Raw genomic sequence first — 27,493 nt, 5'->3', positions numbered from 1 at the left:
GCAAGAGTAAGTTGATAGAGGAGCAGGAGCGAAAGATCTGTGCCCTTCAGGTGTAGTTGAAAAACGCACAGGAGCAGCTAGATAGGATGAGGAGGGAGAAGGGGGTTGGGGAATGGGAGCTGGCTGTTGGCAAGAGATCTGCTAGGAGAACAAGATTTTCAGGTAGTTTTACTATTGGTGTTTACAATAGATATGACCAACTGTCAGAGTCTAGTGGAGAGGAATCTCTAGTAGCTGTAGATGTAGGAAGTATGCAGCAGACCTCAGTAGTTACGGTGGCTAGAACAGTTGCAAAGTCGAAGAGGAAGAAGAAGGTTCTGCTGTTAGGTAGTTCTCATGCCAGAGGTGTAGCCCAGCAGTTGCAGGAAGTGCTGGGGAGTGAGTACCAGGTCACCAGCATTGTGAAACCTAATGCAGGATTGGCTCAGGTGACTGTTAACATAGGGGGGTTATGTAGGGATTTTACTAAAGAGGATCAGGTAGTGATTGTGGGTGGGGCTGGTAATAATATTGATAGGGATGCGGAGTATAACATAGATGGTGACCTGGAAAAGATAGCCACTCAGACTGGCAACACGAATGTGCATTTCGTGGAACTGTTTCAGCGTCACGACCGGCCTCATCTTAATACAGCCGTCAGGCGTAATAACATGAGACTTGGGGGTGCGCTGATGACAGAAAGCATGGGTCACATTTCAGTGGTGTCGGTGGAGTCTATCAGCAGGACGGGTTTCACTAGACATGGCCTGCACGTCAACAGGTATGGGAAGGGGAGGTTGCCAAAGGTGACAGCATAGGTGGGGTTGGTGGGATCACTCGTGGGAAAATTCCTGCAGTAGTGGGTGTTAGAGCTGCACCTGTTTTAGATTGATGTCAGCTGATATGTATTCCTGCTTAAGGGAAGCCTCTCTAACAAAGGAACCACTTTTTACAAAGCTTAGGTATCCGAGTAATGAGGGAATTAGTATATTTCATCAAAATATACAAGGTATTAGAGGTAAAGTTAGTGAACAGCTTGTAGATGTTGACTCTGAAATTATTGGTATATCTGAACACTTCTTAAACAAGGAGATAATTCAGAGGCTTCCTTTACCAGGATACAGGTTGGGTGGCAGCTTTTCGAGGAGCTCTTTGCGGTGTGGGGGAGTAGCCATGTATGTGAAAAACGGCATCCCATTTGAGTCAATTGATGTTTCAAAGTACTGCACTGAAAAGGTGTTTGAATGTTGTGCAGGTGTGGTTAAATTTAACGGAACTAAACTTCTAACTGTTGTTATTTATAGGTCCCCAGACTCCGATTTCACAACATTTTTGCTAAAGCTAGAGGAAGTTCTTGGTTCACTTTATAGGAAATACAAAAAGTTAGTTATATGTGGTGACTTCAACATTAATTGTATAGGTGATTGTGCAAGGAAGAGGATGCTGGTAGACCTCTTTAATTCATATAACCTTATGCAAACCGTATTCTTTCCAACGAGAGTGCAAGGGAACAGTAGAACAACCATAGACAACATTTTTGTTCATTCCTCATTACTAGAAGGGCATTCTGTTAGCAAAAAGGTGAATGGCCTTTCAGATCATGATGCACAAATTTTAACTCTAAAAGATTTTTGTGCTGCAACACGTGTTAAATATAGTCATCAGCTGTTTAGGAAAGCTGATCCAGTTGCTATAGAGACCTTTGTAAACCTTATCAAGGAACAAGAGTGGCAAGATATTTATAGCGCTGATACAGTAGACGATAAATATAATGCTCTTCTCAAGACTTTTCTCATGCTCTTTGAAAGTTGCTTTCCGTTACAACATTCAAAACAGGGTACTAGCACAAACAGGCAGCCTGGGTGGCTGACTAGAGGGATAAGAATATCTTGCAGAACAAAGTGGCAATTATATCAAAACGTTAGAAACAGTCAAAATCTAAATGCAGCAGCCCATTACAAACAGTATTGTAAGGTGCTTGAAAATGTTATTAGGAAGGCAAAAAGTATGTGGTATGCACATAGAATAGCTAAGTCTCAGGATAAAATTAAAACCATATGGTCAGTCGTAAAGGAAGTGGCTGGTCTGCAGAGACAGGTCGAGGATATAGAATCAGTGCGTAGTGGGAATGTCCGTGTTACTGATAAGTCGCATATGAGTACAGTATTTAATAATCACTTTCTGAATAGAGCAGGTGAACTAAATAGAAACCTAGTCCCAACAGGGAATCACATAGCGCTCTTAGAAAAAAGTGTTCTGAGACTGTTACCTGAAATGCTCCTCCATGATCTGACAAGAGGGAGATTGAGTTAATAATTAAATCACTAAAGACCAAGAACTCTCATGGATATGACGGGGTATCTAGCAGAATACTGAAGTATTGTTCTATGTATGTTAGCCCAGTACTTAGCCATATCTGTAACTTTTCCTTTAGGAGTGGTCGGTTTCCTGACCGATTAAAGTACTCGGTAGTGAAGTCACTTTATAAAAAAGGAGAAATTGATAATGTTGACAATTTTAGAACTATTTCTATGCCATCGGTGTTTGCTAAAGTTATCGAGAAGATTGTATATACAAGGTTACTTGGAGCATTTAAAATCACATAATTTGCTGTCAGATGTTCAGATTGGTTTTAGATTGGTTTAACAACTGAAATTGCTATATTCTCATTTCTCTGTGAGGTTTTGGACGGATTAAATAAAAGGTTGCGAACGCTGGGTGTTTTCTTTGATTTAACGAAGGCTTTTGACTGCGTTGACCACAAAATATTACTGCAGAAGTTGGACCATTATGGAGTAAGGGGAGTAGCTTACAATTGGTTCGCCTCTTACTTTAAGAACAGAAAGCAGAAGGTAATTCTCCGGAATATTGAGAGTGGTAGTGATGTTCAGTCCCAATGGGACACTGTTAAGTGGGGCATTCCCCAAGGGTCGGTGCTGGGGTCACTGCTGTTTCTTATTTATATAAATGATATGCCTTCTAGTATTAAAGGTGATTCAAAAATATTTCTGTTTGCTGATGACACCAGCTTGATAGTGAAGGATCTTGTGTGTAATATTGAAACAGTAACAAATAATGTAGTTCATGAAATAAGTTCGTGGCTTGTGGAAAATAATTTGATGCTAAATCACAGTAAGACTCAGTTTTTACAGTTTCTAACTCACAATTCAACAAGAACAGATATTTTGATAAGACAGAATGGGCATATTATAAGCGAGACGGAACAGTTCAAGTTCCTAGGCGTTCGGATAGATAGTAAGGTGGTGTGGAAAGTCCATGTCCAGGATCTTGTTCAGAAACTAAATGCTGCTTTATTTACCATTAGAACGGTATCGGAAATAAGTGACACTTCAACACGAAAAGTAGTCTACTTAGCATATTTTCATCCGCTTATGTCGTATGGTATTATTTTTTGGGGTAATTCTTCTGGTTGAAAAAGAGTATTTTTGGCTCAAAAACGGGCTGTTCGAGCTATATGTGGTGTAAGTTCTAGAACCTCTTGTCGACCCCTAATCAATAGTCTGGGAATTCTGACATTGCCCTCACAGTATATATTTTCTTTAATGTCGTTTGTTGTTAGCAATATTAGCCTATTCCCAAGAGTTAGCAGCTTTCACTCAGTTAATACTAGGCAGAAATCAAATCTGCATGTGGAATGCACTTCCTTGACTCTTGTGCAGAAAGGAGTGCAGTATTCTGCTGCATCCATTTTCAATAAGCTACCACAAGAACTCAAAAATCTTAGCAGTAGCCCAAACTCTTTTAAGTCTAAACTGAAGAGTTTCCTCATGGCTCACTCCTTCTATTCTGTCGAGGAGCTCCTGGAAGAGCTAAAAAATTAAGCAAATTCCAGTGTCACGTTGTTGATTTTCTTTATTTAAACTTACGACTTGTAACCTGAATGTGTTTTTTTTATATTTCATTTTATCTGTTTCTAATATCGTGTTATAATTTCAAATATTGACTCGTTCCATGACCATGGAGACTTCTCCTTAATTTGGTCCCACGGAACAATAAATAAATAACTAAAATCACCAGCTGGTAAAAGAAATACTGGCAGTCCAAGGAAAAGATGGATTGACAACCTCAGGTTAGACTGAGGGGTACTGAAGGAAACAGGCTTTAGCCAAGGAAGAAGAAGAAGTAGAAGGAGGAAGAGGAGGAAAAGGACGACGAGGAGGAGGAGGAGGAGGAGAAGGAGGTTATTTCACGCTGTGTTGCTTCTCTGTTAGCACTGATAACTCTACGCAAACACCACTGCTCCCGGTCGTTCAGTGCACGCGGTCAGCTATTGTGTTGTCCGCGGTGAGCGGTAATGCCTGAAATTTGATAGTCTCGGTGCACTCTTGACCCTTTGAATATCGTAATATTGAATTCCCTAACGATTTACGAAATGGGGTGTCCCATGCGTCTAGTTCGAACTGCCATTCCGCATTTAAAGACAGTTAATTTCTGTCGTGTGGCCATATCACATCGGATACCCTTTCACATGATTCACCTGAGTACAAATTACAGCTCTGCCAATGCACTGCCCTTTTATACCTTGTATAAGCGATACTACCGCCATCTGTATAGGTGCATATTGCTATCCCTTGACTTTGTCACCCCTGTGCAAGATTCCACTGAAAACAACACAGGACCTGTATTTATCCATTCTGAGGCGACTGGATGCTGTTTTCAAAGTCAACTATTTCCCTACACCGTATTAGGTGTGATAACGTGTTTTCGGTGTTTCCGTATTTTTCTCCACTCCTTTACTTATCGCATTCTATAATCAAATCTCCAGTGAATTTGTCGAAATTGTACTGATGTGAATGGCACTGTTATACCAATGCAAGCCTGAGGTGTCAGCTACAAGCACATTTCAGTTGCGAATTACGGCGTCCTACAAAATGCCATTTCTGAAATCATGATAAAGTATTAAATGAAGACGTTTTCTGGCCATGTGTTCGACTGTTGATGAGCTCCACGTTTCGTGTTCACATCAGATCCTACGTAAGCTATGGCAGCGTTCCCCAGAACGTATGAGACACTTTATAAAGCTCATTAGGATGAACACTGGAGAGACGAGAATAAGTGAAACATAAGTGTTACGAGAAGAAAATTAAAAACACGTATTATATTTCATCAATCGTATCACCTCAAGTCATTCCACAAATGCACAAGACATATCTTAATTTTTCTCATTACTTTCACATTTTCTTAGGTTCCTTCAGTCAACTAAACGGAAAATCGTCGTTCACTAGATGCGACCGGTAAATTGTTAACCAAATCATTCAGCACCGATCAGAAAAACGTATATTCCTGATCTAGCTTGCAAGGCACTTCTTCGTTCCATAATGTCCCCAAACTAAGTGCATGTGCCAGATTAAATTGTGTTCAGAGTCCTCGGGAATACATACACACCAGTTAGAGCCATCAGGACGACGACGATAGAATAACACTTTATTATATATCAGATAACGGATAGACACTGGATGGTCGGGTTGATCTATGACTAAAATTCTTACCTTGTTCCAGTGCGGATCAGATTTTTGTAAAGCTGCCATATTTCTACACAAATCAATGTAATATTGGTGTTATTGTTTATCCTGCATTAGGAGTACTCTGCAGTCGTCCACGTTATCAGGATCAGTGTTACAATCATTCGTACCTGGTGGAAGACGAGACAAAGCGGCAGCAATGATATTGTCTTTACCTTTAATGTGTACAATCTCAAATGAGCAATTCTGCACAGATAAATCCCAGCGTGATAATCTAGGATGAACTAACTTACATGTTAACAAAAATGTTAGAGCTTGCTGATCTGTATAAATTTTTATGTGGTTACCATAAAAATAATAGTTTAACGTTTTGAAAGCCCAGACAAGTTCAGTGGTTGAATAAGTACGCTCACGTTCACTTAAAGTAGGCTTGCAAATCCAGTGATTTTTACCTGTTCCTCTTCTCCCATACAAAAATCTAAACTAAAGTCTGGTGGTCTAAAACGTTTACACTCACCAATGCGTGCTTAATGTTATCAAAATCTTGCTGGCGCTGCTCAGACCAGATCCACACCTGACTCTTCTTACGTAAACCTAGGAGACGCTTACTGTTCAATAGTCGTTGTGACAGGAAACGTCGAAAGAAAGAAGAGTCCCAGAAATGACTTCAGTTGTTTTTTAGAGCGTGGACTAGGAAAATTCCTAATAGCGTCCAACTTACCTGGATCAGGGCATATTCCTTGTGCATTAATTATGTGTCCAAGATACCTAATCTCATTAAAAGCAGATTTTGACTTCTTTAGGTTAGCTGTTACACCAGCCTGTGCAAATTTATCCAGAATCTTTTCAAGGGTGTCAAGATGTTCATGCCAAGTCTTAGCGGCTATCAAAAGATCATCGACATAATGTGTAACAGTCTCAACTAACTCGTCACCAAGCACAGCATCCAAAGCAGTTATAAATACGCCGACGCTCAATCCGAAAGGAAGAACACAGAATTGATATGTTCACCCCCCACCCACACCCCCAATATGAAAGCAGTATATTTTCTGGAATCAGGAGTGATTGCCACTTGTCAAAACGAATTTGTCAAGTCGGTCGTGGAAAAGTACTTAGCATCTAAAAATTTCTGTAACTGTTCCTCTAAATTTTCTGGTTTACTACATACAGGTAATATAATTTCATTTATGGCACGTGCGTCCAACACCACTCAAATATTTCCGTTAGATTTCTTGACATCAAGTAATGGACTACAGTAGGGAGATGTGGAAGGTTCGATGAACTTCTACTGTAACATCTGTTTAAATTCTTGCAACACTGCAGATCATTGAGGTATTAGTAGGTTATAGGTTTTGTGATAGAAAATTTAGTGAGGCTTGACTTCAATTTTATAAACATATGTCTTCATAACACCTGGTTGTTTAGTAAAGACCTATATATACTTAGATAGTACTTGAAAAAGCTCGTTGCTTTCATCACCAGTATTAGCAGTGGTTTCACTCAACTTATGGCTAATCGATGTTTTCAAATTATCGTATTCTGCATCCGGTGCGAGTGTCTGTGTGTTTCTTTCCTCGCTCTCTCGCTAAAATTTTATTTTGTGATTACACTGCTTTTATCTCTAAGGAAACATATACGTTCCGAGAAGTCAGTAATTCTGTTCTTCTCATATAACATATCTTAACCCATAATATAACTAGTAACTAGATTCTGAACCACGAGGAATGGCCATTGTTCTGTTCCATTACCTACCTTAATGGTCACAGAAACGTGTTTCGTAACATAAGTAGGCTGTTTAAGTTCTTATGTTGGTAACGCCACGTAGCGCTCTATATGAAAATCACTGACTGTGCTGTGTGAAGGCTGTGGTTGGTTTGCATTGTTGGAGTATATGCTATTGTAGTGTTGAGCAGTTGGCTGTTAACAGCGCGTAGCGTTGCGCAGTTGGAGGTGAGCCGCCAACAGTGGTGGATGTGGGGAGAGAAATGGCTAAATTTTGAAGCGGATGATCTGGACGTGTGTCCATCAGAGACAGTAAATTTGTAAGACTGGATGTCATGAACTGCTATATATATTATGACTTTTGAACACTATTAAGGTAATTACATTGTTTGTTCTCTATCAACATCTTTCATTTGCTAACTATGCCTATCAGTAGTTAGTGCCTTCAGTAGTTTGAAACTTTTATTTAGCTGGCAGTAGTGGCGCTCGCTGTATTGCAGTAGTTCGAGTAACGAAGATTTTTGTGAGGTAAGTGATTCGTGAAAGGTATAGGTTAATGTTAGTCAGGGCCATTCTTTTGTAGGGATTATTGAAAGTCAGATTGCGTTGCGCTAAAAATATTGTGTCAGTTTAGTGTTGATCAGAATAGGTAAAGAGCGAAATGTCTGAGTACGTTCAGCTCTACTCAGCTGTTTGAAAATCAAATAATGTAAGAGGTTCATCAGCACAATCATTCATAAATTTTTCTAAGGGGATGTTTCAGTAACTACTAGAATTATCACCTACGGCAGTTACCACCTTACACTTTTGAACAGGGAACCCTGGTGCAGATTCATATTCAATCGTTTTCTTACAGAAATTGTATGACAAAACACTCAAAGCTGCTCCTGCGTCCAAAACAATACTGTTTGAAATACGTCCTACTATTTCATTGCTAGATGAGCGAAATTGTGTATTTTCCTGCAATAGTTCATCAGATAAGCTCTCATCATGATTGTAGCGTATAAATAACTGTGGTCGCTGCTTAAAACTATTTGCTACATAATCATTGTGTTGTTCGTCAGCGGGCGTATCAAACAGTGACTTGATATTGAAGTCGCCCACCCAAACCTTCTTCAGACACGACCTGGAGCACATTAGTGACTGTCTTTAGTTTGACGTCGTCGTAATTGGTGCAGGTGTTGATACAGGCGAAGGTGGAGTTCCACTTGACACTTCTATCACATTTACATTATGGTATTGTGTATTCCACACTCCAATATGTTGTGGCTTTTGTGGTTGAGCACCTTGACTTACCTGCTGATTGGTGGGTAAAATCCAATTTTGATTTTGTACATGGCATTTGCCATGGACCTGTGTTGTTGTACTGAGGTGATGGACCAGTATTTTGGTACGCATTTCCGTAGTTATTGTTCCAGTTTTGCTGTTGATTTTGTACAGGCTGATAATTGTTTCTGTTTTTGTTCCAGTTCTTGATGTTTCCGTTTCTGTTATTTCCATTATTGTTGTTACGGCGGCTCTTGTGTGGCTTGCTGCCTGTTTTGTATGATATGATTATTGTTCATATTGGAGTGTGTCTGCTGATTGTGGTACGTGTATTGGTTTGCGGAAGGAAGCTGTTGATTCTGCTGCGCTACGTAACCGACAGCGACCGGCGCGCCAGGATTACGTTGGCTAGTCTGCGCGTTTTGTATGCCACTGACGTAAACATTGCGGCAGCTGTTTTGCCGTGGGGAACGTTGATCCTCATATACCACATCAACGGAATCAAGCACAGTCAGAAAATATTCTGCATCATTATCTGGAATGTGCAGTTACTTCTCTTGAATGTTAAAAGGCAATCTGGCTCTAAGTGCCCGTAGTATATCGCGCGTAGCTACAGGTTCATCAAGAAAGTGTCCCATATTCAAGTATTTCCCAAAATTCCGGCTCAGATTGCCATGTTTAGCGCTGAAATGCTCTGGTTCCACAATCTGCTTCCCAAGACGTTCTTGTACCGACTGCGACCAAAATTTGGCCAAGAAAGCTCTTTCAAATTTCTCATATGTCACGCATGTGTCGGCTTCGTTATACGCACAGACAGCCACGTCACCCTGGATGTAACCTACAACGTAAGAAATTCTCCGTGCTCTTGAGAACGCATTTCTAAACACTTTCAGAAAAATTACGGGATGTACAGAAAGTTTTTCTGGGTTCAAATGGCTCTGAGCACTATGGGACTCAACATCTGAGGTCATCAGTCCCCTAGAACTTAAAACTACTTAAACATAACTAACCTAAGGACATCACACACATCAAGATTTGAACCTGCGACCGTAGCTGTCGCGCGGTTCCAGACTGAAGCGCGTAGACCCGCTCGGCCACACCGGCCGGCGTTTTTCTAGGATGAAAGGTTGAAATTGCCGATATTTAATCAGACTTTCTTCTTCTTTAGCACCGTAATGACGATTGCTGTCACTGTAATTATTGTAGTGATCCGCTGATGAATGGAAAGAAATGTACTGCCCATAAATGTCATGATTGTAATTATGTGCCATGTGTACCGGTGTGTACTGTTGTTGTTCTGAGGTGTGTGTCATGTACGAAGCATACGTGTCATACATGCATCTTTTTTCATTATCGAAGCGAGCATTTTGATTGTTAGCATTACTACACTCCGGTCGTATGTCATAGTTTAGTTGTTTCTGTTGTGCTGCGTTGCACTGAGCTGCCTCAGCCATGACATGTTTATTATTTTTGTCAAATTCGGCTACGGTGTCGTGCACAACCGTCGGTAATTTTTCCTCTATACATTGGTCAAAATATTTATTTTTCTGATCAACCCAATCATGAAATTCTTTATTTATATTGGCAAAATGGTTGTCAGTGTGTAATTACAGTTTGTCTGTAAATTTTTTATCCGTAGTGCTAACTTTGTAAATGTTTCACTTCAGTTTGAATATCTTTCACGTCTTCTGTGGTTTTTTACTGCTGTAAGTTCAGTTCGGAAAATTTTGAGTCACGTTCGGACACTTGGCCGCTTAGTTTCGTTTTAATCTCGTCTACCCTTTCATACAAACAGTCATTCCAAGATTTTTGTCTTTTTTGTTTCCAGTCATCTGAGTATGTATTGATGTCATGTGATTTTAGTTTTCAGTCATCTGATTTTGTATTGATGTCACGTGATTTTTTGTTTTCAGTCATTTGCTTGATAATAACATCAAACATACTGGCAATATTTGTCAGCTGAAACTGCTCTGCCCCCGCCACGTCGTTTGACATGACGTCACGGACAAGAAGGGCCGGCCGTGTTGGCCGAGCGGTTCTAGGCTCGACAGTCTGGAACCGCGCGACCACTACGGTCGCAGGTTCGAATCCTGCCTTGGGCATGGATGTGTAATGTCCTTAGGTTAGTTAGGTTTGAGTAGTTCTAAGTTCATAGTGCTAAGAGCCATTTGAACCATTTGATTTGAACAAGAAGGAGCTGAACTTAGCTGTTTCAGTAGTGGTCGGCCTATTTACGATATTTCCGTCACTAGGCATGTTAACTGCTGATTGATCGTTACTATTGGAGTCAGCTCTGAGGCCATTGTCAATGTTTTGTTTAATGTCCAAGTCGGATTCGATTTGTGTTTGTTGTCTGTTGTGTCCCATTTTTGCTAATTGTTTACGTGCTACCACCATGCTACACGTAATGTATATTGCAAGAAATATCTTTAAACTCGTTTGAGAATGAATTTATGAAATTAATTTCGTAGGGCAACAATATTGGCTTGACTGAGCAAGTATTGAATTTAATGGTGAAATAGTTAACATTAATGGCTGCTTGCCATTTTATGTTGCACATGACACAATTCGGCCATTTTGTGGAATGGTGTGACTGTATTGTTGGGATAAACTGTATGATAAAAATAACTTGGAATACGCGATCTTCCGCAAAAATTACTGCTACGGTTACGGAAAATTTTGACAAAGTTAAGAAGTTAGCTACAATTATTGAAAGCGCTTAGACTAGCGTGTTAATTTAAGAATCCGATGTCTTACTTTGGATCCAAGTATGCAGTGCAGATTACAGGTTTTATCATCAATTCCAATGGTTCTTTTTTCCTTTCTTTTCCCCTTTACAAATATTCAATGGCAGTGGCTCGTCAGACATGTTCCCATTATCCATGCAACAAAGAGAAACAATGTTGCAAATACAATAAAAAGGTCCTCACCCGAAGCCGCCAGTTTCATTTCTCGGCTGTTCTGGTCTGGTTTGAGAATATCAGACAATAGGCAAATAACAATAGATAATGATAACAGTGTGTCATCAGAGTATAAATTTCTAATGGTGCTCAATACAAACTTTAGGCGCTTGACAATGGCCTATTGCATAAGATCCGTTCATTCTTAAGTTTGACTGTGAGTGCCTCTTCTGAAAATATTCCTTTATCGGACTTCGTAGATTGAATAATTCCAAAGTTTTGGCTCGTGCTGGACCATTCATAAGGTTTGTAACACGGCGCCTTTAGCCATGCCAAGACGCCGTTTAATTGGAACAATAGATTGCAACGTAAATGAAACACAAAATTAAATAATATCACTGTATTCACTAAATATTATACTAAATTAGACACTTCCATTAATTCTGTTGCTGTGCGTAACTATGAGTACGCCTAGTGAGATTGCGTCTCAATAAAATATAATAATGGCGGTGTGCAAAATAATCATCTGCAGCGATGGCAGATATGCGTCCGATATGGACCGCTACAAAAACAAAAACGGTGCCGTCTTCTCGGCAAGACAACTGAACTGCCTAATTATTCTAATGTTTTAGCGATTTCTCGCCACAATCGATACAACTGCTTATACTAATTATTATCTTAAGTAATTCTTTATTTATTTTCTCAACTTATATCTACATTTTTGTAATATATCAAACTCCCATCTTTCAAATGTGCCTTATAAGCTTCAGAACACCTTTTCGGTAGACGTGAACTAGATTCAATATTCAGTTTAAACATCTCAATCGGCCGTGAGGGAGGATTCGTAAATTTCCAAAGTATCATCCTTTTGCAGGTGCGTGACTACCATTTGGCAATAGTAATTCAGAAAAATCAGAACTTCTGAAAAGATGAATATTTCATGAAAGACACTAGTAAACTGCGTCTGTCGCATGGAGATCCACGTATAAGCTACGGCATACTCACAAACATAGCAGAGGGTATTTCGTATCAACTTTTGTAATCGACCAATCTTTCTATTTCCATGTGTAGCGACGGGAAAATGATTGTGTGACTCTATAAGTGCCGGCCGGAGTGGCCGAGCGGTTAAAGGCACTACAGTCTGGAACCGCACGACCTCTACGGTCGCAGGTTCGAATCCTGCCTCGGGCATGGATGTGTGTGATGTCCTTAGATTAGTTAGGTTTAAGTAGTTCTAAGTTCTAGGGGACTTATGACCACAGCAGTTGAGTCCCATAGTGCTCAGAGCCATTTTTTTTTTTTTTTTTACTCTATAAGTGCTACAACTTCCTTTATCTCATTCTCATGATCCTCGTAAAATTCCTTGAAACAGATCCAAGAATTAATTTTTTGTATTGAGGGTACTGAAATCCGGAAAACAACCAGATTTGCCTCTTTCGGTATCGTTAAGCTCTATACAAACGTATAAACATCTGAGTAAAATTACGCTAGCAAAATATTCTTAAATATAAAAGAATAAACATAATAGAAACTTATGAGTTCAGTGATCTATCTTCGCTTGTGTCAAAGTGTAACTGATGCAGTTACTGACACAATAAACATGGTAGTTTAACAATAAGCAAAAATCTAACTGGCCGATTTGTAGTCACATACGAGTACATTAGTATCCTAGAAAAAAGATGGCTTTCTGTCCCACATTCAAAAGAACTGCATTGTGTTGTAAAAGGAACAGGTATGTAGATGACAAACTTCTCCTTTGTGGTGGGAGTAAGACAAAAATCCAAATTAAAGGGAATAAAGTTTTCTGTACATATTTTCTGTTGAACATTTCATCCATACCAACATGAAGTACCATACTTCAGATGGGCGTTCCGGCATGTATACCTGATAAAATAAAAATAATAGATATAATAAAAATTATTGCTGGAAGTTAAATAGATGAGAGAAATATGGCGGTATCCTATGCTGCCCACACAACACACAAAATGAAACAGCAGAAATAATTAAATTAGTTGCTGCTAACGACGGCTGCCAGACTAAAGGATTCAAAGAAAAATTAGCACCATCATTTTTTCAGCAAACTAATACCATTGCGCTCTTTAAAAGTTGATTCCAGAGAAACAACTAGTGATTCGGACAGAAGTCTGACAAAATAGCTAACATACTCAGGGAAAGATAGTCGTAATAAACTTTAACAGGAAACCAAGACTATAAGCTGTCAGGTGTAATGGACAGTCTGACAGCTATTTTAAATAACTTTCAGAAAACATACAGCGTTCACAGACATAACTTTGAACAAAGTAGATGAGTCCTCACTTGCTGCAAAAACGATGCAGTGTTAGCTGCACATCACAAAATTTACAAACTATGTATGCCTTGGTGTAAAGGATAAAATGAGTGTAAATTACTAGAAGAAAGATATTCTGTCCACAAGGAAAATGTTCCACATTACATCACAGGGAACAACGAAATGAGATGACCCGTTATGTCTAGCACACAAGGAAAAATTACCTTGTTCCTGAATGAAATTTATACGTGTTGGTCGGTAGCAGTGAAACATAAACAAGTAAAAATGGTTCATAATTCATGTGTCCAGCATATGCTGCCCGTAACATGCACATACGTTTCCTGTTCTAAAAAACAAAAGCAAAAATGTAACTCCTCTTCCACGGAGTTTTTATCGTGCCAAACGCAGAAGCGAGTTAGCTGACCGCCAATAATCCCCGCTCTGAATTTCCACGTATAAAGCAGCTCCAAACGTCCGATGAGTTAATGTGTTAAATCTTTGACGTCAAGCATGTAAGCGAGAAAAAGTCTAGAAAAGCTTAAAATTATGTTTAAAGTTGTTGGATGTTACTACGCACTCTTATTATTAAACACTAGATAAGTATATTACACTCCATTTTAAGCAAAATTAAACAAAAGGTACTTTTTGAATCATTTCAGTACTTATGAAGTTTTATCTCCTTAACCGTGTGTTGTACAACGAAGACCTATTATTTTGCAGGTACATTCAATTGAATATTTGGCTACTGAGAATGTGTTGCGAATAGATTTAGTAGTAAAGAAGTAACAAATGAAAAGATCTGGTCTAATGCTGAAGTTTCACTGCATGAACGGCGAAAATCTTGTAGGGGATAAACTTTCCTAATTCGTCATTTTGTTATTGTGGTGGTGCCGGGGGGGGGGGGGGGGGGGGGGTAGGTTGTCATCGAGAGAAAGCATCATAAAGGATTGAAATAACGTGGAAAATTTGTTGGATGTTGCTAATGGCGCCCATTCTCAAATACTGGGTGAATATATAGTCTGGGTAACGTGCTCGCCGTGCCACAAGATGTACAGTATAAATAAAAAGCGTCACACTTTGAGGTCGGTATGCGGTTCCTCATTCAGATTCAAGGCAAAAGTTTATCTAGCAAAATCAGATCGTGCAGCGTATCGGAATGTACATAGGAACGTGTATCAGCCCACACTGTGGTACCAGTCGTCGCAGCTCACGGAGTAGGCTGCTGGGACCCCAAACCCATATCCACCATGGCACTATGGAACAAATCCTCATCAGGTTTCTTCTTTTATTTTTGGATGTCCGTTCCCCAGATCTCGTCGTTTACAAGCGGGTCATTATTTTGCCCCACGAAAAAAGCCTATCACATGACAGTGGGATCCATTAAAGTGCATGCATGTCTCTGTTAACTGCGCAGCGCGGATCCATAATGGTCCTGTCGAGTTCACTTAGGGTGGCTTTCCGGTGAAGTACACAAACGATGAATGCGTCGATATACTTGTGGCGGTGGATGCATCCCATAACCAAGTTGCTCGTTCTGCTGCTCATGCGTATATTGCGTGGTACCCTCAAAGACGCCATCCCGATAAGAATGTTTCTCGTTGGCTGGAGCAACCCCCCCGGGAAACCGATAATCTTCGACCACAATTAAAGGTCGTCCAAGGTCAAGACGTACTCCACAAACAAAGGACGCCATTCTCCAAACCGTTTACCAATCATATTGACGAAGTACCCGTAACATTGCAATGCAGTTTCAAATATCTCAAACACTAGTTGTTGAAGAGTTGCACGATGAAGAAAAGCAGCCATATCATTACGCGTTAACTCAACACTAGAGGCCAGAAGACCGCATTCGACGAGTGCTGTTTTGTGAATGACTTTTGCACCAAGGGGAAGATATCGAACATTTTTCAAATAACCTGATACGGACTGTCGAATGTAGCTTCACTCGTTAAGGAATCTTCAACCTCTACAACAGTTACTATTGGTCGGAACACAAACAGCACGTCACCAGTGAACGTAGCTTTCAGGCACGTTTTGGCATAAACTTATGGACTGAAATCATGTGAGAAGTGCTTCTGGTCCATTACCTATTGCCCGAAAAGTTAAATATGTCCCTGTATCGTAAGTTTCTTTGCAATACTTTAACTGACGCTTTAAAAAACTTTCCATGTGGTGTTCGGCGACAGCTATGGTTTCTGCATGTGCACTGCCACGCTTTGGAATGAATGCGCGAAAGTATTTTAATTAAGCGGTTCCAGGGAAATTGATTCTTCGTGGAAGTCCAATGTTCTGTCCTCCACGTTCCCGGACATTAATACACTAGATTTTTAGTTGTGGGGACACATGAATAAATTTATAGTACTCCACCCACAGATGTATAAGACTTAATAGCTCGCGTGCATGCCGCTTTAGCACTAGTAGACACAGATGTGTTGCGTACTGTCCAGTAAAGTATGATCTAGTTAGTGACGAAGTGTCTACAAATGCAAAGTGGTCCGTCAGATATACAGAGTGGAATTACTATGGGTAGCGTAATGTGCAAACTAGTACAGCCTACCCATTGTGTTTTTTGCAGCTCATTGGGCGCAGACGATGTTACTGTATGTATTATTATTTTTCTATTGGCTTTATTTGTGCCATGGACGAAACAAAATGGTAGTTTATGTCTGTAAGAAGCTCATGTTATTTCTTATTGTTTAAATAAAGGTAACATGACACAATTAACACACAAAAAGCTGCACTTTGGAGTTGTAAATTGCAATTTGATGCTTTAACTGAAGAAAAATCTTTAATGCGAGCACGATTCGAACATCGGCGAATCTGAATATCATTCCCCACAGCTTTGTCTCGTTTCACTGAGCTAATGGGACAGCTCCAACAAAGCGCTGCTCGCAATCATAGCGTTGCAACAGCCTCGTTTTTTAAATCACGATTCTGATAAACCTGCTAGCGGGAATATATTTTGCTACATATACTTGTGTCTTTATCTGGGATGAGGAATCGCATGCCAATCGCCAATTGCTGAATTTTTTCTTGACCCTGCATAGACAGTTTCTACAGTTTTTACCTTCAATACTAGTCTTACTGTGTTAAACCTTTAACATAAGGTTATATCTCTTAACGAGCAGATAATGACAGTACTTTTAATTTTTGTATTCGAGCAGTAATTATTTGAAATATTGAAAACGAAAGTTTTGCTGTACCTGGAAATTATTAGGCAGGTAACTTGCAAGTGCAACGGCCTTGCCGCAGTGGATACACCGGTTCCCGTGAGATCACCGAAGTTAACCGCCGTCGGGCGTGGCTGGCGCTTAGATGGGTGACCATCCAGGCCGCCATGCGTTGTTGCCATTTTTCGGGGTGCACTCAGCCTCGTGATGCCAATTGAGGAGCTTCTCGATCGAACAGTAGCGGTTCCGGTCACAGAAAACCATCATAACGACCGGGAGAGCGGTGTCCTGGCCACACGCCCCTCCTATCCGCATCCTCAATTGAGGATGATACGGCGGTCGGATGGCCCCGATGGGCCACTTGTGGCCTGAAGACGGAGTGCTAACTTGCAAGTAGACGTGCGCACCACGCACAGGGATAGCGGTTTAGCAGTTCAGATTTCTTGTAATTATTTTCGACTGTTCAGTGCTTCATTAGCTTTTTACGACTTTTGCGTCATAAACTGCATGTCCTTGCTTCGAAATATTTGGTGAAGACCTTCTGCTAAATTTAACGCCCTACAGCAGTTAAATTTACTTGAGTCAAAAATAAGTCCTGTGAAGACGAGGTTTGTCGCTCAAAGCCAGTGATGACATAAATAAATGTTATCACCTGATCACATTTATAGAAAGCAAAAAAGAGAGTACTTTAGCAGTGTCGATTACTTTCAGTCTTATCACTCAGGTGAGTAAAGTTTTTTCATTTTAAGTACAGAACGTTCTTAACATCACAACATGAAATTGTTTATTTATTATATTGTGTTCTATAATATATTATAATGTTGTGTTTTATGCTACTACAAAAGTTTTCATATACGTACTGCTGTGCCAACTTAAAAGTCACAAACAAAAATTTTCTTCGTTTGTCACAGAAAATGGAATAATCTGAATCCACATATCAGTAACACAATGTCTCAACTCAGTTAACATCATAAATTCTGATAATTAATTGAAAACCCTCAGCTGCTGACAGGTGTTGTTGATATAACTCGATGGGGACAGCTGAAAATGTGTGCCCCGACTGGAACTCGAACCTGGGATCTCCTGCTTACATGGCAGGCTCTCTATCCATCTGTTTTTCTCATTTTGTTCGATATCATTCGTTGAATTTGTTCGAGACGGACGTCCGATGACACCCATTTATGTTCTTCGTTCATCCATTCACTCAGTTTTTTTGTCACAGAGGGTAACTAACCCTCTGACCGAACACGCTGAGCTACCGTGCCGGCATTTTTGCTCGACAACATCCATCTGAGCCACCGGCGACACATGAATAGCGCGACTGCAGGGACTTATCGCTTGCACGCTTCCCGTGAGACCCACATTCCCAACTGTCCTCAATCTACATGCGCAATATACCTAATAGATATTTGCCCATCCACTCATTACTCGCGCCAACTAAGGTGACGATTCCCGTACGAGTTGGGGCAACCTGTGTGCATTCGCACAGACGAAGGTCAATGGCTTAGAAGCCTTTAACTATATATATGAAGATAGTAACTGTTCTCGAAAGAACTGGTACCATTGATGGCCGTGCAGCTTCTTCTAGAATAAATGATAATTAATTGAAAACCCTCAGCTTCCGACAGGTGTTGCTGATATACGTCGGGGCATACATCTTCAGCTGTCCCCATCGAGGTATATCAGCAACACCTGTCGCAGCTGAGGCTTTTCAATTAATTATCATTTATTCTAGAAGAAGCTGCACGGTCATCAATGGTATCTGTTCTTTCGGGAACAGTTACTATCTTCATATATCTTAAATTCTATTTTATTAGTCTTTAGCCTGAACACGAGAGCAATGGCAATACTAATATTCCCTTAGAACTGAACAAGGTAGCGCCGTGGTTAGCACATTTCATTCGCATTCTAGAGGAAAACAGTTCAAGCCCTATAAAGTCATCCAGATTTAGGCTTTCTGCGATTTCCCTAAATCGCATGAGCCAAAGGCCCGTTATCCTTTCCCAAGTTTTCGTAATGCTAGCTTGTGCTCCAGCTCTCGACAAGTGGTCATTTCTGACGAATCACGTTTTGTGCTCCATCGGACTGAAAGCAAACACCGTGCAACAATTGTAGGAGTGGTCCAGGCCGGAGGAGGGAGCATTACGGTCTGGGAAATGTTTTCGTGGCACACCCTGGTTGATCTCGTTATTCTGGAAGATTCCACAAGCGTACATCTGTCCTTAGCGTCCGTATTCAGCCTTACAAGGAATTTGTTTTTCCTCACTACGATGGCATTTTCTATCCGGACACTGCAATGTGTCACACAGCTCGCAGTATACATGCGTTGTTCGAAGGCCACCAGGTTTAGTTTAACGGACTCACCTGGCCACCAGACTGCCCGGATTTAAACGCAGTCGAGAATCTGTGGCGCCATCCCGATTAGGCTGTTCGTGCCGTGGACCCTCAACCGAGAAATCTAGCGCAGTTGGCCACAGCACTGGTGTCCGCATGCCTCCCCATCCTTGTCGCTACCTTTCAGAACCTCGCTGACACTCTTCCTGAATATATAGCAGCGACCTGTACTGAAAAGGTTGTTACACTACTGGCCATTAAAATTGCTACACCACGAAGATGACGTGCTACAGACGCGAAATTTAACCGTCAGGGAGAAGATGTTGTTATGTGCAAATGATTAGCTTATCAGAGCATTCACACAAGGTGGCGACACCTACAACGTGCTGATACGAGGAAAGTTTCCAACCGATTTCTCATACACAAGCAGCAGTTGACCGGCGTTGCCTGGTGAAACGGTGTCGTGATGCCCAGTGTAAGAAGGAGAAATGCGTACCATCACGTTTCCGACTTTGATAAAGGTCGGATTGTAGCCTATCGCGATTGCGGTTTATCGTTTTGCGACATTACTGCTCGCGTTGCTCGAGATCCAATGACTGTTAGCAGAATATGGAATCGGTGGGTTCAGGAGGGTAATACGGAACGCCGTGCTGGATCCCAACGGCCTCGTATCACTAGGAGTCGAGATGACAGGCATCTTATCCGCATGGCTGTAACGGATCGTGCAGCCACGTCTCGATCCCTGAGTCAACAGATGGGGACGTTTGCAAGACAACAACCATCTGCACGAACAGCTCGACGACGTTTGCAGTAGCATGGATTACCCGCTCGGAGACCATGGCTGCGGTTGCCCTTGACACTGCATCACAGACAGGAGCGCCTGCGATGGTGTACTCAACGACGAACCTGGGTGCACGAATGGCAAAACGTCATTTTTTCGATGAATCCAGGTTCTGTTTACAGCATCATGATGGTCGAATCCGTGTTTGGCGACATCGCCGTGAACGCACATTAGAAGCGTGTATTCGTTATCACCGTACTGATTTCTCAGGATCTACGCACCCAAATTGCGTGAAAATGTAATCACATGTCAGTTCTAGATTAATATATTTGTCCAATGAATACCCGTTTATCACCTGCATTTCTTCTTTATATAGCAATTTTAATGGCCAGTAGTGTACTTAGGCTTTTGAAAGGTGATGCTATCATTGTAGCTGGACAGTGTAAAAGGAGAGGAGAAAGTGAACGTTAAGTCTCTGTAGCCGCAGCAGTGCGCCGTGACAGGTAGCTCAGCCTAACGCATCGCCTGTCGTGTTGGCAGGAGCGCATCGTGAGCGTGACGAGGCAGAAGGTGGGCGGCCTGGGGCTCAGCATCAAGGGCGGCGCGGAGCACAAGCTGCCCATCCTCATCTCGCGCATCTTCAAGGACCAGGCCGCCGACCAGACGGGGCAGCTCTTCGTCGGCGACGCCATCATCAAAGGTTCGTACCACCTGTCGGTCTCTTACTCCGAGATAGCACATCCTCTTAAGGAGGTGATACGTTCACTGTTCTTGAAAGGAAAAACTCTAAGTAAACTCGTGATGAATTGATGATGCGAGTCTTTCCACGTTTCATTCGCACTATCCTATCTAACTATCATAGAATTTCGATCGACGTACTTGGTGTACATCATCAGGAGCTCCTACTAAACTGATCTCTCGTGGTTATTGCTCGTACCCCCTACCACCCCCTACCCCCTAATCTCGAATCAGTGAGAAGCAGCTCCCGCGACAGCTCAGTAAATTGGGGGCGTCTAGTGATATAAGCTAAGTACATCGACTAAATATTGTGCCATTCAGACACGATCGTTCGGGAAGACTCAAATCAATCTCGTCAGCGCCAGATGAACGTGAGGAGCTTCATGATGAATCAGTTGCTGTATTTGGAGACAATGCTCTAAAGGTGGACACTCTGTGCAAATGATCTTAGAAAGTATTGTAATCTAAGAAATGAAAGTCATTCTCTCAGTGAGTAGTCCGGAATTTCCACGCACTTAGAGATCAGAAACGATAATCCCATTGTGTTAGTGGAAAATTAAAAAAACCCTCTCGTCCCCTCTGTCTCCAAACAGTTACAGAGTGCAGTTTTCGGTATCTCCAGTCAACTCTAGCATAGTATCAGAAAAACCAAGATGGTGGAAATAGTCCACAAGCATTATTGGAAAAAAAGTTAATGAAATCCTCCCCTTACCTCCAGCCAACCACACAGTGTAGTACTCCTTACGTCCTACCAAACACAGTACAGCAGCACAGCATTAAAATTCCAAGTCGATGGAAGTAGACCAATCGTCTGCTTTATAACGTCATCCTCTCCTCTTTCCAACCAAACAGAGTATAGTATTTAAAAGATGTTTAAAAATAGTGTCAAATTACATTATTTCTGACGTACGCGATACTGCCTCCAACTACTAACAGTGTAGTATTAAAAATGGTGCCAAATATGCCGTAAAAAATTACGTAGCCTCGGATTAAAGTCAAAGATATTCATTATTTCCTAAATACATTTAATTTTGGCCTAAAATGGTGTCAAATTACATTATGCACGTACGCATGTATACCCCTGCAAAATATTAAAATGACTACGAGGTCAAATATATGCATAACACACGCAAAATGGCGCACACAAACATACCCACATCCACACACACAGATACACATCAACGCACACACACACGCTGCATAGTTACCTCCCTCTCCTCTCCTCTCCTCTCTTCTCCTCCAATCAGAGCCTAGTACCGTAATGAAAAGGCCAATTACAAAGCAGCCCCAAACAGGTTATGCTCAAAAGTATCTGAAGGACTTGAATTATTTATAAAGAAAACACGTCACAAACCTTTCTCTCTCCTCTCCTCCGACCACAATCTAGTATTAAAATACAAGAGGTAATTACAATGCAGCCCTTCCTGAGCTATACTCAAAAGTATCCGAACGAGCGGAATTATTTATCAGAAAATACATCACACACCTCTCTCTCCTCGAATCAGAGCCTAGTATTGCTGTTACAGTGCAGCCCCATCTGAGCTGCGCTAAAAATATCCAAAATATTTTTAAAAAGTTCGTCGCCGGCCGAAGTGGCCGTGCGGTTAAAGGCGCTGCAGTCTGGAACCGCAAGACCGCTACGGTCGCAGGTTCGAATCCTGCCTCGGGCATGGATGTTTGTGATGTTCTTAGGTTAGTTAGGTTTAACTAGTTCTAAGTTCTAGGGGACTAATGACCTCAGCAGTTGAGTCCCATAGTGCTCAGAGCCATTTGAACCATTTTTTTTAAAAGTTCGTCAGAGTACCTGAATTGCCTAAAATACTGAAAATGACGAACTATGTTTCCATTACTGATTTCCAAAAAAATCGTTTATTGACTGGCTTACCAGACACACAGGAAAATTTCATCGAAGCCATATATCATTCGGTATGCACTATTTGGAAACATTATAACAACACATTCTCTATAGATCATTAAAAACCAATATTTGCTTATAAAATATAAATAACGAATTAAGAACATCTAGTTGCCGTACATGAGTTATACCTTAAATATTATTCTGTAAACCCTGAAAACGTGAAATAAAATCAACTTCTGTTTTATATCACAATTGCTTACATCATCAACAGAATTACAAATTAGATCTCTGCACCACAAGGTACTGTCTCTGTCACCAACACTGAAAATTCGATTTATGGGCCATACTTGGTTTAACACACAAAAGAACTTTCAATTATTTTCCGTACCTATTAAGTCACATTATTCTAGAATATCTGAAAAATACACTGGCAACGCAAAAAGTGCGATTTTGTCAGAAAATGTGATGCTTACGTTACAATAGTATATTCAGTCGGCTAATTTTTTTTTCATTGCCATTTTAGGCGGGGAGCGAAAACGATGCATCGTAAGAAAAAATATAGTCGATGACAAACATTGCTGCATTTGTAACTATGGCTCGCTACAAAACCTGTAATCAACGACACCAACATCCAATAAAAGTACTACCACGACACCCATTTTTTATGGAAAGAAGGAATAACGTGTTCGCTTTGAGAAATGAATAAGTAGTGGTTTTATTACGATATATCACCCGAATTGCAGAACTTAACTGCGTTGAAAGTCTCTCTCTCTCTCTCTCTCTCTCTCTCTCTCTCTCTCTCTCTCTCTCTCTCTCCCTCTCCCTCCCCCTCCCCGTCGCCACCCCCCTTTCACACACACACACACACACACACACACACACACACACATGTAAATAAGGTAGACAAGCTACAGGAACGGATTTCTGACTGGAAATTGAGGAAAAAATGTCCTATGAACATGTGCCCGGAAATGAACGAGAGTGTGCAACAACAACAAATCGTGCCGGAACACCGTACAGAGCTGCTTCGCATCCCCGTCGCAACAGATGTTCAAAGTGGACTCCGTGGGATGCAATGCAGGTGTTCACTTTCTTTCCGAATAGCATCACAGGCGTCGTGAACACGCTGTTGAAGCGTCTGCACATCAAAAACCGGTTCAACATTCACAATGCTTTTCTGATGCCCCGATACGTAGGCATCCAGGGTATTTACGTTCGGTGATGTAGCAGAGGAAGACCGAAGATGAGGTGGAAGGATAAGATATCCGGGGACCTAAGGAAGAAAGGATGGAAGAAGGAAGAAGCAATGGATAGAGTACTATGGAGGAGAAGGATCCAGAAGAGCAACGCCGACCCTACGTGACGTGGGACAAGGCGACGAGAAAGAAGAAGGAGAACAACAAGACGTAGGAGGCAATGCTACAGAGCCTCCGCGTCCTATCCAGCGTCCGGGGATGATGTTCAGGTGTCGGCGAACTGTAATGCGGAAGTAAGGTGGTGCTCTGTCTTGCAGAAACCGCATAACCTGGTGTACTGGCAAAGGCACACTATCTAGTAGCCCACCCAGAGTACGTTCCTCCGTCAAGGTGTTGTGGAATAATACTCTTTAAAGTACGTGATCGCCATGAATCCCTGCCCACTCACTGATGCTGAGCGGATGCTGATGAGACGCCTCAACCACTCCCCGAGGATTGTCTGTAGTCCACAGATAACGATTATGCAGATTTATGATGCCAATTCTGGTAAAGTTTGATTCGTCAGTAAAATCCCATAACTGTGATGGTCTGGTGTAAAAACCGTCGATAAAATCCTTCCCATAAAGGGAAATCCGTTGCTAATAATCCTTGCACTCTTTGAGGGTGACAGGGATAGTAGCGGTTGTCATGCACGATAGACATAACCGTACTTTGACTTAACACCACGATGGCGGGCCACTTGCCTGGAGCTCGTACTCGGGGTTCGTCCCAATATTGCGTAGAACTCGGTCCTCCAGATCGAGTGTACGCACAGTCCGCCGCCCTCCTGTTCTTTTGCCTGTCTGAAAGGACCCATGATCACACAAACGCCCAAAAACGGTTTGATATGCTGTGTGACGTAATTGGTATTGCGAGAGTACTTGTTCTGGTACAGCCGTGCTGACTCTCTATCTTTCACATCTGCCTGGCCGTACACAAACACCATCTCGCCTTGTTTCCGACATGAATACCGGATCGTTCTGCTACCTACAGTGCGGTGCGTCAGTCACACAGCCTGCAACACACAAGGAACACCCGACACGTGGTCAGAGGAACTGTCAAGTGTCAGCGCCACACATCGTGTCACCGATACGTTTCCAGACCATGGAGATAGAATAAGGGGAGATGGCGCTACAGACTTAACGCTGTACGTTGCTTTGAAGCCAGTGGGCGGCGCCAGCCACCATCTTGGGTCCCCCAAAACATTAGCAGACGAGTGTTTACAATTGCTTCTTGTTCGTTATTTCTGTGGTATGCACGCGATATTTGTTTTATATAGTAAATGTTACACTGTTTTAGTGACCAACACAGCATAAGGAACGCAACTTCAAACGTTTTTCTGGTCTTAAATGCGTATTCGATACAGTAATACGAAAAGAATATATGACGCTTCTGGCCTCAGTTCTGTAATTCCTTTTTGTTTATACACTTCGAATAACCGAGAAGAGAAGTATGTGCTATGAAAAGCGTGCTTTCGTAATCCATTTCTATTCCCTTTCACTGTGTTTGTGTCGATAATTGATAAAGCCAGAATTCCAAAAGCAATGATTGATAGTTTAGAGGCACCGATTTGTATTCGTTGCATTTTCAAGTCAAATGCAAATTTTAAATGTTCAAGTTTGCAAGAAACTTGCCTTATTTCCTTTGGTTTTCCCATAGATGTATGCAGGGATGATACAAACAGCCAGCTGTCATGTCAAAAAGAAAAGTGAAAGATTCGTTAAATTACGAAGGAAAAGAACTGAATTTAACATTGTCAGGCTCATTGTAGTTTATACATCTGCTTTGTTTTTAAATTGTACCTACTAAGTGACATTCAGCGTAGCAAATAACAGCAATTTTCAGGGTAACACGACTACACAGTGATTAATGTAATGATCTAAATAGCCTGGACGTAGATAGGGAAGTTTGCTTTAACAAATATGTAACCATTTACAGGGTGTTTCAAAAATGACCGGTATATTTGAAACGGCAATAAAAACTAAACGAGCAGCAATAGAAATACACAGTTTGTTGCAATATGCTTGGGACAACAGTACATTTTCAGGCAGACAAACTTTCGAAATTACAGTAGTTACAATTTTCAACAACAGATGGCGCTGCGGTCTGTGAAACTCTATAGTACGATATTTTCCACATATCCACCATGCGTAGCAATAATATGGCCTAGTCTCTGAATGAAATTACCCGAAACCTTTGACAACGTGTCTGGCGGAATGGCTTCACATGCAGATGAGATGTACTGCTTCAGCTGTTCAATTGTTTCTGGATTCTGGCGGTACACCTGGTCTTTCAAGTGTCCCCACAGAAAGAAGTCACAGGGGTTCATGTCTGGCGAATAGGGAGGCCAATCCACGCCGCCTCCTGCATGTTTCGGATAGCCCAAAGCAATCACACGACCATCGAAATATTCATTCAGGAAATTAAAGACGTCGGCCGTGCGATGTGGCCGGGCACCATCTTGCATAAACCACGAGGTGTTCGCAGTGTCGTCTAAGACAGTTTGTACCTCCACAAATTCACGAAGAATGTCCAGATAGCGTGATGCAGTAATCGTTTCGGATCTGAAAAATGGGCCAATGATTCCTTTGGAAGAAATGGCGGCCCAGACCAGTACTTTTTGAGGATGCAGGGACGATGGGACTGCAACATGGGGCTTTTCGGTTCCCCATATGCGCCAGTTCTGTTTATTGACGAAGCCGTCCAGGTAAAAATAAGCTTCGTCAGTAAACCAAATGCTGCCCACATGCATATCGCAGTCATCAATCCTGTGCACTATATCGTTAGCGAATGTCTCTCGTGCAGCAATGGTAGCGGCGCTGAGGGGTTGCCGCGTTTGAATTTTGTATGAATAGAGGCGTAAACTCTGGCGCATGAGACGATACGTGGACGTTGGTGTCATTTGGACCGCAGCTGCAACACGGCGAACGGAAACCCGAGGCCGCTGTTGGATCACCTGCTGCACTAGCTGCGCGTTGCCCTCTGTGGTTGCCGTACGCGGTCGCCCTACCTTTCCAGCACGTTCATCCGTCACGTTCCCAGTCCGTTGAAATTTTTCAAACAGATCCTTTATTTTATCGCTTTTCGGTCCTTTGGTTACATTAAAACTCCGTTGAAAACTTCGTCTTGTTGCAACAACACTGTGTTCTAGGCGGTGGAATTCCAACACCAGAAAAATCCTCTGTTCTAAGGAATAAACCATGTTGTCTACAGCACATTTGCACGTTGTGAACAGCACACGCTTACAGCAGAAAGACGACGTACAGAATGGCGCACCCACAGACTGCGTTGTCTTCTATATCTTTCACATCACTTGCAGCGCCATCTGTTGTTGAAAATTGGAACTACTGTAATTTCGAAAGTTTGTCCGCCTGAAAATGTACTGTTGTCCCAAGCATATTGCAACAAACGGTGTATTTCTATCGCTGCTCGTATAGTTTTTATTGCCGTTTCAAATATACCGGTCATTTTTGAAACGCCCTGTAAGTACTTATAATTTAACCGCTGTAACAGGTGTTCCACTCATTTTACTGAATATTTAATTAACTACATGTAGTTACATTACTTTTATATTAAATTACTGCATTTTAAAAATTAGTCCCCATTTCCAGGATATTTCTTGCCAGGACTTTTCAGTTACTTGGGAATAATGCAATTATATATAAATTCTTGTTTAACACCTACAGCAGCAGAAATAAGATCTGTAATCTTGCCAGGAAACAGTCAAACAACAAAATAGG

The 27,493-nt window shown here is 41.5% G+C and overlaps 1 protein-coding gene across 1 annotated transcript in view; it reads left to right on the top strand.

Annotated features, from left to right (window-relative positions):
- LOC124544770 (gamma-1-syntrophin) overlaps positions 1–27,493 on the top strand; it is a 788,763-nt gene that overhangs the window by 641,096 nt on the left and 120,174 nt on the right. The window contains exon 3 of the mRNA XM_047123450.1: positions 20,463–20,622. Coding sequence (XP_046979406.1) covers positions 20,463–20,622 — 160 coding nt within the window. The remainder of the gene's footprint in view (positions 1–20,462; positions 20,623–27,493) is intronic.

This window comes from Schistocerca americana, chromosome 1, assembly GCF_021461395.2.
Source record: "Schistocerca americana isolate TAMUIC-IGC-003095 chromosome 1, iqSchAmer2.1, whole genome shotgun sequence".
In the NCBI taxonomy this organism is placed as follows: Eukaryota; Metazoa; Arthropoda; class Insecta; order Orthoptera; family Acrididae; genus Schistocerca; species Schistocerca americana.
This window is presented reverse-complemented; position numbering and strand designations above follow the sequence as displayed.